This window comes from Salvia hispanica, chromosome 4 (assembly GCF_029641045.1).
Source record: "Salvia hispanica isolate PSC_SH4W2 chromosome 4, Shi_PSC_v1, whole genome shotgun sequence".
NCBI lineage: Eukaryota > Viridiplantae > Streptophyta > Magnoliopsida > Lamiales > Lamiaceae > Salvia > Salvia hispanica.
The window spans coordinates 56,249,322-56,268,625 of NC_142695.1; the positions used below are offsets into that span (position 1 = coordinate 56,249,322).

The following is a 19,304-nucleotide window of genomic DNA, read 5'->3' on the forward strand; positions in this document are numbered from 1 at the left end:
GTGTTAAATAGATAGATAAAAAAGTAAAAGAGATGAAAAGGTAGAGAGAATAAAGTATAAAGTGAATAAAGTAGAGAGAATAAAGTAAGGGAGAGTAAAGTAAGAAAGAGAAAAAAAATTACCATATATAGAAATGACTCAACTATGAAGAAACTTCCCGAAATGGAAAAATGACTCAACTATTAAGAACATAAAATTCAAACAACTTTTATTTTTATTTTTTTTATTAAAAACCGAAAACACAGTCAAGCGCACGTCTAGAGAATTAGTATCACGCACGGACACGATGAACGGGGACGGACATGTGGCGAGCTAGCCCACCATCTCTCATTTCACTATGAGCTCGGTTTCTTGTTGCCTTATGCAATAGCGCTAATCACAGTCCTATCCTGTGGAGACGGGCTGTCGAGTTGTTGTTGTTGTTGATGCTCTAATAATATAATTATACTAGAATATTTAATATAAATAATGATAAAGAAAATTTAACTTAATTCTCTATCAAATAAAAAACAATACTATTATTCAAAAAAATTATACTATAATTTTTTAATTATTAAATATGAAAGTCATATACTACTTCTGAATTGTTTGAGCAATGTGTTAATGTGCCCACCCATGGTTAGTGTGTCCCATTGTGTTGGAGCGCTCCAACATTGAAGTAGGCAATAATATTTGAATTTATAATTTCATCCTTAAATCAATGGTCATGGATTGAATTATTGACTATAGTTCATGTATGGACTAGTATTAAATTTATGAGTCAGTTATCTTATTTTTTTGAGGTGCCTATAAATTAACGAGTTGATTAAGTATTAAAAGTATTAAGACTATTGATGTATACCCTCGTCTTGAAGCCCCAAAAAAGTGAAGATCTAAGCTTACATGCATATGCACTAACATGCATATAACCTTTTACATATTAAGTAAATTGATATAAGTAGTAAATTGGAAAGAACATAATGGCGTAAATCAGAAGAGATGCATGCGCATATCAGTATTGGAGGGAAAAATGGGATATGGTAAAGGTGGAATTGGGAAAAGTGTAATTTCATCATATAAATTGTTTGTAGGTCCAATGTAATGAAAAGATATTGCCCAACTCATATTATGATAATGGAGTCATTAAAGCAGAAATTTATGGCATTTTGTGCTATCATTCCATGCAATGATGGTGAATCACTGAATCCAAATCGGTCCCTTTGTGGTAATTCAAACTAGTAAATGATGGTTTGTTGATAAAATATACTTATCCCTCCGTCTCATCTAAGTTGGGTCAAAACTTTTGAATATAAAGATGAAGAAATTTAAAAAATAGGAAAGATGAATAAAATAGAAAGGATAAAAAAGAGAATAAAATAGATGATTGAATAAAATAAGAGTGATTAGATGTTTTGTATTTTGTCAAAAAAGGAAATGACTCAACTTACTTGGGATGGAGGGAGTACTAATACTGTAAAAATATTCGTATACACTGGCAGATCTGGGGGGCAAGAGGGGGTGGTCGCCCCCTCTGTGTGACTAATTTCCCATTATCGGGATGTAAAACTACCATATCCGCCCACTACATTTCCCTCTGATGTCGCTCCGAACACATAAAAAAATTGCCACGTCCGAACTAAATCAAGCTAGTACTATATATTCCGCCCCCTCTGTTTCTGAATCCTGGATCCCCCACTTTTCGTATTACAAATGGATTTTTTGACAAATTATCTTTCGTTGATCTGTCGTTACGCCTCGACAGGCGACGGAATATATGGAACAACACATGACCGATGGAACATCGCCATTGATAGGTCTCGATAAAATTCACTAGCAGTCGATAATTTATTTAACAACGTTGCTTACATCAACAAACATCATCCGTTGATAACCTTGATTTGGAACAGACTTTATAAGATTATCATTGTAAAATCTCATCAGTAATCTCTACTTTTTAAAGGACGTGTTTCAAGTTACAATTTCCTATATTTTATATGTACATGGCATATTTATTTTTAATTTTATGATTTTACTTTGTTGATCTATGAGAAAATTATAGGATTTCTCAAATAACAAATTTATATAAATAAACAACAATCTCGAATTAATTGGTAGACTGATTTAGCTAGTAATCAAATAAACTAACCAAGGTGGGACAAGTCTGATTCAACACCTCAAAATATGAGATGCAATTGTTTTTGTGTTTATTTGCCAAGAATTCTTTTGTCCTTCGTAGGAAGGATAGGTTTTTACTACTATCTGACATTGAATTATTATACCTAGCTAGGTATGGTACAATAATATAAAAATGATGATACATGATGATTAATGTGTGTGTGGAATCTTCAAAAACAGTATAGAATGGTCCAATATTTTGTCTATTAAATTTGCAGTATGTGTGAAGAAGCATCGGAATAGCTCATTATTATAGTGACCTTTCATAAAATCATTTTGAGGTGATAAACAATTAAATTTTATACAATCAAAATAAAGTTATATTAATAATTTGATGTATTAATTATATATTAAAATTATAAATATAATAAGTGGATAAGTTAAAAAGACTTATTAGCCTTTAACCTCATTTTTTATATTTATATTTGAATTTTCTTTCTATTATTTTTAAATTTTGAATTAAAGTATGCACTAATTATATATATAGTTCTAAAAAAATAAAAAATATATAATAAATTATAAATATATAACCACAATATTATGCACTTTCCATGTACTATATATGCATCTAATATTTTAATTAAATTCATAAATAAACCTATTCTTTTATCAAATAAACTAGATTTTGGTTGTACAAAATTTGGTCACATAGATTTGTTGTTTCATAAAACCACATCTGCCCTTTAATACATTTGATATTTTTAGCTTGATCAAAAAATTGAAGTAAATCTTGTATTTTGGGGTTAGTAGTAATTAATTTAATATCACTAATCAATTGAAGATCAAAGATAAAGACTATTAGACTAGTACAATATACTAGTATTAAATATATATGGTGTGTTAAGGTTGAACTAGTTTTGCTAAAAATTATCTCAATTTTTTTCACACTAAAAAAATATCCATAGTAAAAATTAGCGAGTACGGAGTAGAAATTTAGAAACAGCTAGAAATAAATATGAGAACAAAAAATTAACAAAATCAATGTCAATGTATATATATAAAAGCAAACACTCTATTCAATATTACTATAGAAGAAATCAGTCGAACAAACATGACAATATCATATTGTCATTGTCTACTGTCCTCACCAAAGGAATTTGATAACCACAAATAACAAGCAATAATTTAATCGTAGCTATGATTTGTGTCAGTGCCGATTTGTGAAAAAATCTCTAGAATACTTAGTATAGAGATGTGCATTATAGTACTAATATTTTTACAAACTGTAATATAATAAATGAGAATATTAGAATTAGAAAAACAACATAATCAATATATAGAATCAGTTCAAAACAAAATTCAACAAAAAAACATTAACATAGTACATAGAAATAAAAGCCTATGGATAAATTGCGAATATTAATTCAGTGGTCCAGACATATCGTCATTCCCCCTTATCCCTTATTAGTGGGTAGATTGGTTAATTATATTAACGCTAGATTGATTAGTTAAAGCTTCCAAATAGGAGTGTAAGATTTTGTTATTGATTTGGAATCTTGTGATGTTTCACTTTGTTATTTCATAAGATCAGTTTGGAACTAAGCAACTGCAATTACATCCTAATTGTAGTATTACTTATTAATTATCAAATCAGCATTAATTAAGATTCTGAGAGTGTGTCACCACCTCATTGTCACTTGGTGACAAAATACAGATACTTTTTGGATAATCTTTTCTAATTATATTTTAGAGCCTATATTTTATTAGTAAAATAGTATACTTTCATACTCCATAATTTCTTAATTTAATGTTTATTTACTAGAAATGTCTAACTGTTTTTTTTCTCTTTTTTTGATGTTAAACTTTCTAATAATAAAGGTTTAATATTTTTCAAGTTCCCTTCCTAACATATGCCTGATTTTCTCTATCATGCAGGTAGTATTATCTTATTAAAATTTACTAGTATATATATTCTAATTAGTCTATTATTACACGCAGCAAATATTATATTACGACGAATGTGAATATATAAGAATACAAAGTTGAAAAGTGTTAAATAAATAAAGACTTCATTGGTAAAATTAATTAGAGGGGAAACAATACAAAATTAAAAGTATAATATTATTGTTGGTAGAGATTTCGCACCTAACATGATATTCAAGAAAAAAAGTATAAATAAAGAAAAGAATCACATTGTGCTAGCAAATTAATTTACCTAAGAAATCATCAAATAATAAATTAATTCTGAAGTTACAACAACAAAAAACACAATAGCAATATTCTCGGTGTTTTGATAGGTAAACAAACAGACAAAAAATGTTGTCACTTCGACAAATCCTACTAAGACATTAAATTAAATAATTACCATAATCACCAAATCAAGAATAACCCAAAATTAGGAATTATTTTTTGGCGATGAATCCGAGAAATGGAATCTAACTATACTTTATTCCTTAATTTAATGGTGTTAACAATTAAAAAATAATTTCGAAACTGTTGGCTGTTGTTTCAATGTCTGGAACTTTGTATCATGGTATGAACATTAGATTATTTCGTCATATTATTCTTAGATTTGCTACCAACTATTCAGAAAATGTTTCAAAATTTTTATACTATCTCTGAATTTTTTTTAAACAATATAAATTCGTGTCTTCTACGTATATTGATTCTTTGCATCGATTTGACAGAGTTTTTCATCTGTTTTTGTGATGGCAAACTGGCATTTGGAATAATAAGTCAACTGCTATGTCTCTTCAAATCTCATTCTTTTTTAAAACATATACTAGTAAATAGTTTAAAAAACTTTGGTCTTGTGTACTTTTAAATATTACTTTTCTTAAGATTTTATTCTTATTTTTTCTGAAAATTAAATGTTCATAACAAAAGAATTTCAAGGGAGAGAGAGAATTGCTTAAAATTGAGTTTATATATTTGGTGGAAACTTGAAAGTGAATATTTGGAACTATTCATATTCGAGTAATTTAGTGTGACATAAAGCGATATTTGACTTTTTCTTCTATTTTATTGATTTTAATTTCTCGAGGCCACCAACTTTGGTAGAACATACATAAATAATTTTCAATATAACTCAGATTTGGGACGATATACTGTTTATTTAAATATGATAAAAACATTCGGGCAATCACAAGTCACAACTGGATTTTAGTGAGAAATGTGAAATATTATTACATTAAGTTTGTATAAATACATAAATTTTAGCATATATAAGATATGTGAACAATATATTTTCGTATCTAATGAAATTTGAACTCAAACTCGCACATCTCTTTTTCATGGAATTTATGTGTATAATTCGTTTTTATACTTGTTTCTCATTTCCTGATTTTAAATACTCTCTCCGTTCACGAAAAATAGATAAGATTATAAATGACACGGGTTTTAATGTATACTTGGTAAAGTAAGAAAAATATTAAAAGTAAGAGAGAGAGGAGGAAAAGGTAGTGAAATCAGTGTTAGTGGAATGTAAGGTCTACATTTTGAATGATGTGTAGGGTTAGTATTGGTTGATTTTTTTTTTTTTTTTTTTGAACTTAGTCTATTTTTTGTAGACAGACCAAAATGTCAAAACTTATACTCCTTCCGTTCCATAGTAATAGAGTCATTTTGCCATTTTGGTACGTTGCATAGTAATAGAGTCATTTCCATTTTTAGTAAAAGTCAACACATTTTTCCACACCTACTTTGCTCTCTCTTACTTTATTATCTCTTCATCTCTCTACCTTTTTCATTTTCCACTTTACTCTCTCTTTACTTAACCCACCTAACACAATTTTTCTTAATCTCCGTGCCGAAAAGAAACGCATCTATTACTATGGAATGGAGGAAGTATATTTTTCGTGGACGGATGAAGTATAATTCTCAGGGGATCCTACTCCTAGTCTCCTATACATACATATTTGTAAGTAATTTTGGTAAAACTATCTTTAGCTTAAAAAATAAAATAGAAAAGTGCTACCTTATGATAATGCTATCTATAATCTATAATAATAATAATAATAATAATAATTCTTCACTTCTACGAAAATTTGTTATGATAATGCTCTATATATAAGTAATTAGTACTATTATTTGGAAATAAAAGCTAAACATAATTTAATTAGCCAGGCCGACGACTCAAAGAGCAAAAGCCCAACTCGAATCAAAATCGCAAAAAAATGGGCCAAGCTACGTATGAAAATTATTTAATTATACTTAAGACTTAAGACGTTGTTTAATCGACCAATTACGGATAATGAGACTAAATTAAAATGATTCAATATATTTGTACTAAAGTAGGCACATGGACTATAGAAGGGCCAGGAATAGGACCAAAACAATTTAACTGAATTGTAGGGCTTGCCCAAAAGAGGGAGCCCTTCCAGAAATTCTCGACGGCCCGAGTCAAGCCCGGGCCGAAGAGGGGGTTTGGAAATAGTTTTCAACCAGCAATAGACGCGCCTCGGTTAGAACCTCACTAGCTGCGTCATTGCCCCAAGCGCAAAGATATTAAACTTTTCCTCCTAGCCTTCTTTTTAAAATATAGCTTACACATACATCTTTTCTAACACCATCGGTGTGGGATGAAATGCATCCATCTTTCTCTCTATTTCTATTTTATTTTTTTCTCTTCTTCCTTATTTATTTTGGTTGGGAGATATGACTTTGCTACTAAATCATATAACGTTTGAATATTTGATAACTCTTCCCAACTTTTACTATAATACTCTTATTTTCATTTATCATCATATATGATGGTAAAATAAAGTGTTACTAGTACTATTTTGCATATATGAAGTTATCAAAATATACCATCATTTGTAGTGGACATGTTATATTTTCTCACGAACAAAGTCTTTGAATTTAATTAAACAGACATTAGATTAGATGTTATCATGGCCATTTACTATGATTGATAAATTACTTGATTAAATAGTTGTACCCTTTTCATTGTAAATTTTACAAAGCAAAATGATGATTTTTTTTTATCAAGATCCTTGGATTTGCAGCTTCTATTGGAAAGCCCCTTGCTCATGGAAATCTTGTAATCTATCTTGAAGATAAAAGGTGTGGTAGTACAATAACTGTAGTTATACAAAAATGAATAATATGGTCCTTTTTCCTACATTGAATAACACTTTTTCATATGATCTATTTATATTTATTTTTTATTTTTGAATTATGATGAACCCAAGACCAAAAGTTAAAACGAAGTCAATACTATTATACAAGCCCAAAACAAAATGCACCATCACAAACCAATGGGCATAAGTGAGGCCCAAAACAAAATGTACCATCACAAACCAATGGGCATATAGGAGACCCAAAAAAAAAATTAAAACTTTCAAGTAATCATTAAAAGATAAACAAAAAACCATCATCGATCCTCTTTAAATATCATGAATTCAAAATCTACAAAAAAGTTTGAATTCTAAACTTTTTGTGGCAGTCTAGGATAGCCTAAGTGATCGCAAAGGAGACCTCTTAACCTAGTTCTTAAATACTAATAAACACGATATTCGACAACTTTTTAATAAAAAGAAAAGCTCGAGCCCATAGAAGTCAAGCAAGAGTCCGCAACAAGCTCATAGATGTCAACACCGGCATCCTTGTCCGTGAGTCCATCACTCTTTTCTGCGGCCCCGGTTCTCGACATAGAAACCACATCCCTGTCTTTCCTAGCTTCTCTTCTAATTCTAATTTCATTCTTGGAAAATAAGGGCAAGAATCCTCTTGTTAAATCACCTTTTATCAATAGGACTAGTGGAATTCCAGATACAGCGGGAGAGCTCTGTGTTTGGTTTGCATGAAGTGTTCATTTTTTTCTTATAGACTAACAACAAATCATGAAATCACTTCAAAAACATAGAAGATAAAAATATGTAAAATTCAATAAAAAAATTAATTTATTGGGCGGGCTTTTGAATAAATGCAAAGCCCGAAATCAGTGCATTATTGGAGAAAAATGACGAAAGGCCCATTGGAATAAGGCCCAATGATTGAATAGGTTGAATTTTTTTTTAAAATCTCAATTCAACTTTATCAATGGAGTGGAGTTACTCCTATGGTGTTAATGGAGTATTATAGATGTTGAGATTAGAGGTGGGTAAATATTTGTAATCGGAATAACCATATCAAATCAAATGGAAATATTAAATTTTGTTAGGATTATTTTTTATGTTGGGATCTGTTTGGATTTCTATTCGAATATTGGAATTGTGATTAGGTTTTCGTTTGGTGCGGATTGGATTTTCGAGTTTGAATATACATCATATGTCCCAAGTTAGTCGAAATATTTCTTTTTTGCATGAGACGTAAGAAAATATTATTTAATGAATTAGATGAAAAAAATAATAACATATGAGAAATGACAAAAATAATACTCCCTCCGTCCCGCTTAAGATTACATGTTTTCCTTTTTAGATTGTCCCAACTAAGATGACACATTTCCTTTTTTGGTAACTTTTTCTCTCCAATTAATACACTCAACCACTTTTTCTCACTCTATTAAAATATTATCTTTCTTTATCTCTCTACTTTAATACTTACACTCACCCTCTCTTTATCTAATTAAACACTTTAACCAATAACTCATAAAATCTCGTGCCGGCTAAGCAATGTCTCACCTTAGCCGGGACGGAGAGAGATTAAATTTTGCATTAGTCGTTCAATTTTATTTAAATGATCGATTTTGACATTGAAATATAGCAATGTGTCCCATTGGAATATAAAGTAGATTATGTAGATGATCATATATGCACCAATTGAAATATTTGCCACCCTTAACAATCTTATCCATATGGAATAAACCAATCATAGACTTCCATGTCAGCATCAAGTATCCAAGTGCATCCAAATCAGCTCCTTGAGTCCACAAGCTCTTCATGTGGCTGAAACCAAATTTATTTCCCTCTCTCCAAACTTATAATCATTCTACCAAGTTCATAACTTAATATTCACACAAGAAGAGAGAGAGAATAAACTTTGATAAGCAAAAATGGCATCTGTTGTGATGACTTCCCTTCCACAGTTCAATGGGCTCAAGCCCCAAACAGCAACTCTCTCTCCTGTCAAGAGCTTGGTTAGTTTTCATATTTTTTCTCCTAAACTTAGTACTTTTATTTTATCAATTCAGACAATATACTGATTTTATAGGAATAATAAAAAACATAGTGGAGTAGTTTGGTAACTGGAAAACCTTTCCTTGCATTTATGTGAGTGTGCTCAAGTCTTTTAATGCACAATAGTAGTGTAATTATTTAAGGTATATTAATAAACAGTAAAAGATTATTGTGAACATTATTAGATATGTCGTGTAGTTTATTGTCTCATTATATAGATATATTAATTTGTGATTATTGTAGTATTTTAACTCCTATTAATGTACTATCCATTTAAATGCAACAATATATGTACTATATCAAATTAAATCACAAGTCAGGTCTGATGAGTGTTTGATTCTACACCTTGATAGAGTTTTAATTAGAAAAATAGTGTTACATGAAATTGAGCTAATTTTAATGTTGCCAAATGTTGTCACAAAAATGAAATAATAATAACATGACTAAATGCTAAAATATTGAAATGTTCATCTCAGGTGGCTGTCCAGCCCATGAGGCGCAGAGGACAGGGAGCTTTGGGTGCCCGTTGCGACTTCATCGGCTCGCCCACAAATCTGGTAAAGCTCGAGACAAAAACAACTCTTTTTGTCCCGTTATTCATAGTTTGTTTTTCTATTTAAACCGTCTCGTGTAACATAGTATGTGTCTGAAAATCTTGAGTCATGGTTAATGGAATGTATAGACTAGAATACATGAGTAAAAATGAATGACAAAAAAAAATAATGTCAAAAATAGAGTATGAATTAGTGATTTCGGTGTGCAGATCATGGTTACGGCTACTAGTTTGATGTTGTTCGCGGGCCGATTCGGATTGGCTCCATCGGCGAACAGAAAGGCAACCGCCGGACTGAAATTGGAGGCAAGAGACTCGGGACTCCAAACCGGTGACCCAGCTGGCTTCACTCTAGCGGATACATTGGCCTGTGGGACCGTGGGTCACATAATTGGAGTTGGAGTTGTACTTGGTCTAAAGAACATTGGTGCTTTGTAAATCATTTATTTCTGAGATGTTTTAGAAACTTTTCAATTCTCACCGGTGATTCAAATATTTATATCTTTCTATTGTTTTTGTACATTCACATATACGCATCGCAAATTCGAAATGTGTGATAGCAACATGATTGTACAAGATTATCTTTAAAATAACCAACATAGTTGGCGCGGTGGTTCAACACCTCGTCCGTTAAGCATGAGGTCAGTGACCATATGAATGGAACAAACCATTTGGAAAAAAAATCCTGGAAACAAAATGGTTCGATTATAAAACATGCACTTTTTAGGGTTCATTTGGATAGATAAAAGCAATAAAGTACTCCCTCCGTCTCCCATTATTCTCTCTCTTACTTTACCATTTTTCCACTTTAACTATTTATTATCATTTTTATAAAACGGGTGCAGAAATGGAAGTGTGACTCCTAATGGGGGACGGAGGGAGTAATAAATATAAGCCCTTGGTGATTTACAAAAATTATATTTGATCGTTGGGACGAGAGATTAGTCCTCTAGCAGTCGGAAAGAGGAATACATTAGGAAACCAAAATAAAACCTTAAAACGGTTCAATTAGGGGTGGCAAAATGGGTAGTGGGCAATGGGTAATTCCAATCTCGACCCGCTACCCGATGATAACAGGAAACGGGGCGAGATTGCGTTGTTGTTTTAGAGTTTTGCAGGTAATGGGTATACTCGCTACCCGCACGGGTATACTCGTTAATCCCGATAATACCCGTTACCGTTATTATTAGTATTGCCATATACCCGTTACCGATAATACTCCCTCTGTTCCATATTAATAGAAGCGCTTCAAATAGTTAAAGTGGAGGAAAAAGTAAATAGTTAAATAATACTAGTCATATACGCACTTATTTTGAAAAATAAAAAATAAATTGTTAAAGTGAAGAAAAAATAAAGTAAGTGAAATAATACCTAGAGAAGAGTATTTGTATTATATTAGTTTTCCAAAATAAGTGAAGAAAATGAAACGCCTCTATTAAGGCGAAACAGTGGAAATACTTTATACTATAATTTAACAGTTCTTTTGAAACATTTTTACATTCCAACGAACATACAATTGAAAACTCAATGGAACTAACTATAGAGTGCCCCTCACTTTTATTATCAATCTATTCAAAGCTTACCGTTTATATCAATAAAGTAAACCCGAAAAAATTGATAGCTATTATGGTTTTCAAATTTTTTATTTGGGATTCAGGTCGGGTGCGGGTACCCGCAATGTCAGATACTGATACCCGACACGGGTATCGGGTAATTCCAATATATCTCGGGATGAGTATTGGAATAACAAATTTGGCTAAAATCGGGTACGAGGACCCGCGGGTAACACGTTTCGCCACCCTAGATTCAATTATAAAAGCATTAGATACTCGCTCACCTACTCTAGCTATACCAGCCCAGTAGTTATGGGCCGACCACAGCGGCCCATCTCTCATCGTTGTCTCTATCAACCGGACTGTTACGACGCCGTTTTCACTCACCGCTCACTGCATAAATAAATCTACACTGCAATTAAGCGCTGTTTCTCCCTCCCTCTCTCTGCAATTCGAGCTGTTTCCGGCTCCTCAACCTTCCCCCCTCCCTCTCTCCACATCACAGGAATCCGAGTTTCGACGGTTTCTACTCAATCCAACAGAAATAGGAAGCTATTCGGCCGCACACACACAGTAGGCGAAGATGAGCGTATGGAATTATGTGGTGACGGCGCACAAGCCCACCAACGTCACGCATTCGTGCGTCGGCAATTTCACTAGCCCGCAGGAGCTCAATCTCATCATTGCGTAAGTTTTCCGCTCGCTCCATCCCTCTCGCGCCCTAACCCTCTCATGCACGGGGAGTTTAGTGCGAAAAAAATTGTGGCTTTAGCCTTTAAGTCTGCTTGCTGAAATTTGAAAATTTGGTGGTAATTGAAATGTGTTTGCAGGAAATGCACCCGGATTGAGATTCATTTGCTCTCGCCTCAAGGCTTGCAGGTATAATGATGTTCAAGTTGGATTAGGCATTTTCTGTTGCAATGATTGATGTTTTTCATAACATTTTATTTGAAATTTAGTGAAAAGCCCTTTCTAAATGATGGACACAGTGAGAGATAGTAGGTTATGGATGAAGGGAATAGTGAGCAAGCTTTGAACTTATTTATATTTTTTGCTAGTTCTATACTCCTATTTACTTTGGGATGATAGTTAAGGAAGCACTAGAAGGGGCAGTCAGGCCGTTCAATCCTATTGAAATGATACCATTTGGAGTTTGTGAAGTATACCGTATATGTTTTTAGGAAGTGTTTTTCTCTTGTTGTGCAGCCTATGCTGGATGTGCCGATATATGGGAGAATTGCCACACTTGAGCTTTTTCGCCCACATGTGAGTACCTTGCATATGCAAAACATTCAGTGGTTATTGCTCCACCTGATACGAACTCATGCAGTTTTATTACATCCTTTCATATACTATATCATTGAATTAAGAGAAGTGCTGTCTTATAAACTTTCTAAAATCAATAGGGAGAAACACAAGATCTCCTTTTCATAGCTACTGAAAGATACAAATTCTGCGTTTTGCAATGGGACGCTGAGACTGGCGAGGTTATCACAAGGTATGGCCTTGTTAGTTTAATAAACCTATGTTTTGTCGTTTTATCTGCTTATTGTACACTTATCAATTGGGTGCGTCAAGTCTCCTGCCTTAATTAGATTGGATTGCATGAAATTAGTTATGCATGTGGAATTTGAATGGGGACTTCAAACTAGTTCTTGTTTTACAAGATCACATTTCAATCAGTATATTTGTTGGCATTGCTAGCTTTCATCCAAACTTACTTTTTATATTGTGTTGGCTTCCATTTTTAAACAGAGCCATGGGCGATGTTTCTGATCGGATTGGCCGTCCCACAGATAATGGACAGGTACTTTCTTGTACCCTGGGGAAAATTGTGTTGTGCTCTTGATCTCAGATTTGTTTGTTTTAGAATGTATAGCCTGCCCTTGACTTCTTTATTTTCTTTGTAGATTGGAATAGTTGATCCAGACTGCAGGTTGATTGGTCTACATCTATATGATGGGTTGTTCAAGGTATTGGTCATCCTGCTGTATCAATCTTACTTTTCTTTTTGTAATTTTGGAGTTTTTATAAGTATTCCAGTGAATTTGAAACTTTTGTTTTATTTTGTGTTTAGGTCATTCCATTTGATAACAAAGGCCAACTCAAAGAGGCATTTAATATCAGGTGCACTTTTTTCCATAATCACTCTAGTAATCTACCTATCTGGAACAGAAAGTGGAGCCTTTTGTGTCATACATGCTTTAATTGTTTAAGATAGCCTGTTAACTATTCTCATCTTTCTATTGGGATAGTTTAATAAGTAGGAGTACTATTTAGGTGGCTTCTGATTACCATTTCTGACGTACATGTAATTTGTGTGTTGCTTCTTCAGGCTTGAGGAGCTTCAGGTTTTAGATATCAAGTTTTTGTATGGTTGCCCTAAGCCGACCATTGTTGTACTTTACCAGGTATATTTTTACTTTTGTCATGTTATGTGTTTTCCTCATAACGAGGAATATGGTATGCTTAAGTGCATTTGATACATTTAATCAACGATTGACTTTGATTTGTCTGCTCAAGATTATTTTATCTATATCCGTCAGCATTTGATATTTTTGGATGTGCTTCACGGATATTACTAAGATGTTTCCAACTTATCTAGCCTTTGCATTTTCCACTCTCTTGCTTAATCCATATACTTATCCTATTAAAGTATATTGAGTCATTGTCAAAGAGCCTTTTATAGACTATGTGGATGATATTTTCTATTTGGCTCTCTTTTGTATTTTTTGGTACTTAAGGACAAAATTGGGTTTTTACTTTTTACCTAACACACTGGTTCTTGTCCTTTACCACTGTTCTTCGGCGAGCAGGATAACAAGGATGCTCGTCATATGAAAACATACGAGGTTAATTTGAAGGATAAAGATTTTGTTGAAGGTCCGTGGTCGCAAAACAATCTTGACAATGGGGCAGATTTGTTAATCCCAGTGCCACCTCCTCTTTGTGGTGTCCTCATTATTGGTGAAGAAACAATCGTGTATTCCAGTGCCTCAAGTTTCAAAGCAATCCCGATTAGACCTGTAAGTTGTACTCCTTTATTAAATGCTAGGTCTTTGCAAGACCATTTATGTCACATCCTGACTGCTGTTTGTTTATCCTTAAAGTCTATTACAAGAGCCTATGGAAGGGTTGATGCAGATGGTTCACGCTACTTATTAGGAGATCACAATGGGCTTTTGCATCTACTTGTTATAACTCATGAGAAGGAGAAGTAAGTTTCTTCTACTCCATTATATTATCAGATTAGCATCTCATTCTTGTCTTCAGGTCTTGTGTTTATATTCAACCCTTTGACCGGCCTCTGATATTTTATTTGTTTGTTTGTTTTTCATGACGTACTAGAGTATCTGGACTCAAAATTGAGCTCTTGGGGGAAACTTCTATTGCATCATCCATATCATATCTTGATAATGCTGTTGTTTTTGTTGGCTCAAGTTATGGAGATTCACAGGTTTAATGATCTTTCTCTTTTTATAATGGTATCTAGTTTATTGGAACTGACTTTATACCCTGTTTTATCATGTAATAATGTTAGACTGATTATTAGTTACTCTGATTATGGATCTTATTTTACCGTGTTTCATTTTCAGTACTCGGTGGCTTGATTTTTTTTTTTTTTTTGTCATTAACGTGTCTTTGTAAACAACTCTACTTTTTGCCAATGCAAATATATGTCTGCTCCCTACGTCCTTTTCTAGATGAAGTGTACCCCTGGTAGTGTTTAATAAACAGCCATTTTATATTTATGTCCTATGTTGGTTTTATGATTCTGTTGAATGTTGATGTTGGATTTCCTTAAGAAATCACATTTGATTATTGTTTTAGCATCTTTATAGAATGGTACCTTACTTTCTCTTAGTAAATTATTACCGAGTTCTAGACTTGACTTGCATAATTACGACTAAATAACTATACCTACTGCTGTCACTGTGAGCCTGGTGCCTTTATTTTGTGTTCCTATTATGTAGTTTTAATATATCGATATCTATATCATATTTCAGCTTATAAAGCTTAATCTTCAACCGGACGCAAAAGGTTCTTATGTGGAAGTTCTTGAAAGATATGTGAATTTGGGGCCAATTGTTGATTTCTGTGTGGTTGACTTGGAGAGGCAAGGTCAAGGTCAAGTTGTAACTTGCTCAGGTGCCTACAAGGATGGTTCTTTGCGCATTGTGCGAAATGGTATTGGAATAAATGAACAGGTAAGTGTGGTAAAGTTATCTTGCCAAAAAACATATATTCGGTTATTTTCTCATGTATTTTATATTCAATGTCATGCATAGGCATCAGTAGAGCTTCAAGGCATCAAGGGCATGTGGTCGCTGCGATCAGCTACTGATGATCCACATGATACTTTCTTAGTCGTCAGCTTTATCAACGAGACACGTATTTTGGCAATGAATATTGAAGATGAATTGGAGGAAACTGAGATTGAAGGTTTTTGTTCCAATGTACAGACTTTGTTTTGTCATGATGCTGCATACGATCAACTTGTGCAGGTATGGATGATGCAACATTCTTAATCCTTCCATAGGCCTTCTAACATTGCACTAACAGAGATCTCGGTGACTATGCTGTATCTAATCCTTAATATCATGATCATATCAAACTATGGGAAACTTGTTTATTTGTTTCTTTTTACGGCTCTTTAGTATTCTTCTTGCTTTTAAGTGATTGGATTTTAGATTGGAGATAATTATCCCAGTTTGATCTTTTGATGCCACATGATCATAAGCGAGAACTCGAGTGCAATGAAGCAATCGGCGGGCATTGGTTTTTTGACGAGGATGACTTTTTGTTAAAAGTTTCTGACACAGACTTTTATCTACAACCCACAAGTTTCTCTAAAAAATTAGAACCTAGAGCTAGAGGTTTAAAGCAGTTCAACTTTAGTCATTATCGAGAATTCTGTAGCATAGATATGAGTAGCATACAGAATTTGTCCAAGGAATGAGTGAAATACTCTTACCTGTAATCTCCTCAATTAAGCATTATATATAAGTTCCGATCCTTTGTATTTGACTAATAAAAACTCATACATACTAGAATGTACGTTTATGTGTGGAAATGTTTACCAGGAAATGGCTGAGTTTTTTATTGAAAGAAGACAGTGGTTGAACTTTGCACTTTCTTGTATTGTGTTCAATCTACTTATTTAGTCTTTGAGTTTTTGTTTTAGCTAAATTTTCACTTTAATATTTATCACACAGGTTACTTCAAGTACAGTGAGACTAGTCAGTGCTACCAGCAGAGAGCTTCGCAATGAATGGTTTGCTCCAGAAGGTTATTCAATCAATGTTGCCACCGCCAATGTCACTCAAGTATATCTTCTATCACATTCACATATGACTAAATCAATTATGTCTGACAAACGTACAAAATAACCTTCTCATCCAATTAAGTTATCAAAACATCAAATGTACCTATTTTGGGTAAGTATTGAGTTTTTTTTGCTTTAACAGGTTCTATTGGCTACTGGCGGAGGACATTTAATTTATCTAGAAATCGGTGACGGTGTTCTGAGAGAAGTGAAACATACCCAGTTGGAGTATGACATCTCATGCCTGGACATTAATCCAATTGGTGATAACAAAAACTGCAGTCAACTAGCTGCGGTGGGAATGTGGACAGATATTAGTGTTAGGATATTTTCACTTCCAGACTTGAACCTTATAACAAAGGAGCATTTGGGAGGGGAGATCATTCCTCGTTCTGTACTTCTTTGTGCTTTTGAAGGGGTTAGTTGCATCTTTATTCCGTTAATTTTGGAAGTAACATTACTTCTATTATGTGGGACTGATGAACAGTATTTTCTGTCTACCAATTTCAGATATCTTATCTGTTATGTGCTCTTGGGGATGGACATCTCTTGAATTTTGTGTTGACTACCAGCAACGGTGCGCTATCAGACAGAAAGAAAGTTTCTTTAGGGACCCAACCAATTACACTACGTACTTTCTCATCAAAGAATGCCACACATGTATTTGCTGCTTCTGATAGACCGACTGTCATCTATAGCAGTAACAAGAAATTGCTTTACAGCAATGTAAATCTGAAAGAAGTCAGTTATATGTGCCCCTTCAATACAGCTGCTTTCCCCGACAGGTACAATGTTGTTCCTTTCATGTCTTAATTGAAATGATTCAACAAATCTTGGTTTAGTTTTATGTCTATCTATCTTATATAATATCAGCATCATAAAGGGTATGGCTTGCAATTGCAAGACCTATCTTTGTCCTTGTTAGAGTTCTGAGAAGAAAGTCTTTCTGTGAACAGCCTTGCTATTGCTAAAGAAGGCGAACTAACAATTGGAACCATAGATGATATTCAAAAGCTTCACATACGCTCGATCCCGCTTGGGGAGCATGCACGCCGTATATGTCATCAGGAACAAACACGGACTTTTGCCATTTGTAGTTTGAAATATAACCAATCAGCAGCAGATGACTCCGAAATGCACTTTGTCCGCTTGTTAGATGACCAGACATTCGATTTCATATCTACTTATCCTCTGGATCAATTTGAGTGTGGTTGTTCTGTCCTTAGCTGCTCGTTCTCTGATGACAATAATGTGTACTACTGTGTGGGGACTGCATACGTAATGCCAGAAGAAAATGAACCTACTAAGGTTAGTTTTTACACTTTTTCATCTGTGTCTGCCCTCAACAACGTGTCTTGCATGTTTTTGGTGCATGTGTTTCCACCATTTCATCTTTTTCTATCTCCCAAATCTGTTACCTGGGATTCATGAAAGTTACTTTGGATATGCTACATCTTTGGTGTTATCGTTGCTAACTTTTCTCTGTTTCATCAGGGTCGGGTTTTAATTTTTACTGTAGAAGATGGAAAACTCCAACTAATTGCTGAGAAGGAAACCAAAGGTGCTGTTTATTCTCTTAATGCCTTCAATGGGAAACTGCTTGCTGCCATTAATCAAAAGATTCAGTTGTACAAGTGGATGCCACGAGATGATGGCTCTCACGAGTTGCAATCCGAATGTGGACATCACGGCCACATACTTGCCCTTTATGTTCAGACTAGGGGGGATTTCATCGTAGTTGGTGATCTGATGAAATCAATATCGTTGCTGATTTACAAGGTGACTATTTTTAAACTCTAGATACAGGCAATGTTTCCACCATGTATTCAGTTTACAGTTTCGTCTAACTTTCATCGGTGCTGTTATACGCAGCATGAGGAGGGTGCTATCGAGGAGCGAGCTCGTGACTACAACGCAAATTGGATGTCAGCTGTCGAGATTCTGGACGACGATATTTACCTTGGAGCTGAGAATAATTTCAACCTCTTCACCGTCCGTAAAAACAGTGAAGGAGCAACTGACGAGGAGCGTGGGCGCCTCGAGGTCGTTGGCGAATACCACCTTGGCGAATTTGTCAATCGATTCCGGCATGGTTCACTAGTCATGCGGCTGCCAGATTCCGACGTTGGCCAGATCCCAACGGTCATATTCGGCACTGTCAACGGAGTCATCGGGGTCATTGCCTCTCTCCCCCACGAGCAGTACGTCTTCTTGGAAAAGCTGCAGATGAATATGAGGAAAGTGATCAAGGGCGTCGGGGGCCTCAGCCACGAGCAGTGGAGATCCTTCTACAATGAGAAGAAAACCGTCGAGGCGAAAAGCTTCCTAGATGGAGATCTGATCGAATCGTTCCTTGATCTCAACAGGAATAGGATGGAGGAGATTTCGAAGTCGATGAATGTTGCTGTGGATGAACTTATGAAGAGAGTGGAAGAGCTGACTAGGTTGCATTAAACTCCATCCTGCTGCTTAATTATGGCATCTGAAATTGTTTGGTGTTCTATTTTTAGTTTTGTGTAACGGTGCAACCATTCGACTATTTTCCCTTTTTTTTGTGTATATTTATAAGTGACACATACAAACGTCTACTTTGGTAACTCTCTTGATACATTCTTTTGTTTTTGAACCTCTTTCTTGCACAAGCTCATATTGATGTTTAT

General features: G+C 34.1%; 2 protein-coding genes and 1 non-coding gene across 3 annotated transcripts; 2 read left to right on the forward strand and 1 right to left on the reverse strand.

The window, feature by feature from the left end:
* Window positions 1-6,447: 6,447 nt before the first annotated feature.
* On the reverse strand, window positions 6,448-6,599 carry LOC125197700 (U4 spliceosomal RNA). The gene has a single exon (XR_007172227.2). It is a non-coding gene; the product is annotated as a U4 spliceosomal RNA (small nuclear RNA).
* Window positions 6,600-9,013: 2,414 nt separating this feature from the next.
* Window positions 9,014-10,276, forward strand: PSAK (photosystem I subunit K). Its single transcript, XM_048091050.2, has 3 exons — window positions 9,014-9,172; window positions 9,689-9,769; window positions 9,976-10,276. Exons 1-3 carry the CDS (start codon window positions 9,089-9,091, stop codon window positions 10,201-10,203), a joined length of 393 nt encoding a protein of 130 aa, XP_047947007.1. The 5' UTR covers window positions 9,014-9,088; the 3' UTR covers window positions 10,204-10,276.
* Window positions 10,277-11,741: 1,465 nt separating this feature from the next.
* On the forward strand, window positions 11,742-19,270 carry LOC125194292 (DNA damage-binding protein 1-like). The gene is made up of 19 exons (XM_089056463.1): window positions 11,742-12,005; window positions 12,149-12,197; window positions 12,525-12,584; window positions 12,725-12,816; window positions 13,074-13,125; window positions 13,229-13,291; window positions 13,396-13,445; window positions 13,654-13,729; window positions 14,135-14,344; window positions 14,429-14,535; window positions 14,667-14,775; window positions 15,326-15,526; window positions 15,608-15,823; window positions 16,535-16,645; window positions 16,787-17,062; window positions 17,155-17,429; window positions 17,601-17,952; window positions 18,139-18,423; window positions 18,517-19,270. The coding sequence occupies exons 1-19, from the start codon at window positions 11,902-11,904 to the stop codon at window positions 19,096-19,098; spliced, it is 3,270 nt and encodes a 1,089-aa protein (XP_088912589.1). The 5' UTR covers window positions 11,742-11,901; the 3' UTR covers window positions 19,099-19,270.
* Window positions 19,271-19,304: the final 34 nt, after the last annotated feature.

Bases quoted from the DNA above. Each gene is read 5' to 3' on its own strand.
- PSAK (XM_048091050.2), top strand. From the start codon at position 9,089: ATGGCATCTGTTGTGATGACTTCCCTTCCACAGTTCAATGGGCTCAAG. The intron at 9,173-9,688 runs GTTAGTTTTCAT...TGTTCATCTCAG, and splicing joins TCTCTCCTGTCAAGAGCTTG to GTGGCTGTCCAGCCCATGAG. The intron at 9,770-9,975 runs GTAAAGCTCGAG...TTCGGTGTGCAG, and splicing joins TCGGCTCGCCCACAAATCTG to ATCATGGTTACGGCTACTAG.
- LOC125194292 (XM_089056463.1), top strand. From the start codon at position 11,902: ATGAGCGTATGGAATTATGTGGTGACGGCGCACAAGCCCACCAACGTC. The intron at 12,585-12,724 runs GTGAGTACCTTG...TAAAATCAATAG, and splicing joins TTGAGCTTTTTCGCCCACAT to GGAGAAACACAAGATCTCCT. The intron at 13,126-13,228 runs GTACTTTCTTGT...TTTTCTTTGTAG, and splicing joins GTCCCACAGATAATGGACAG to ATTGGAATAGTTGATCCAGA.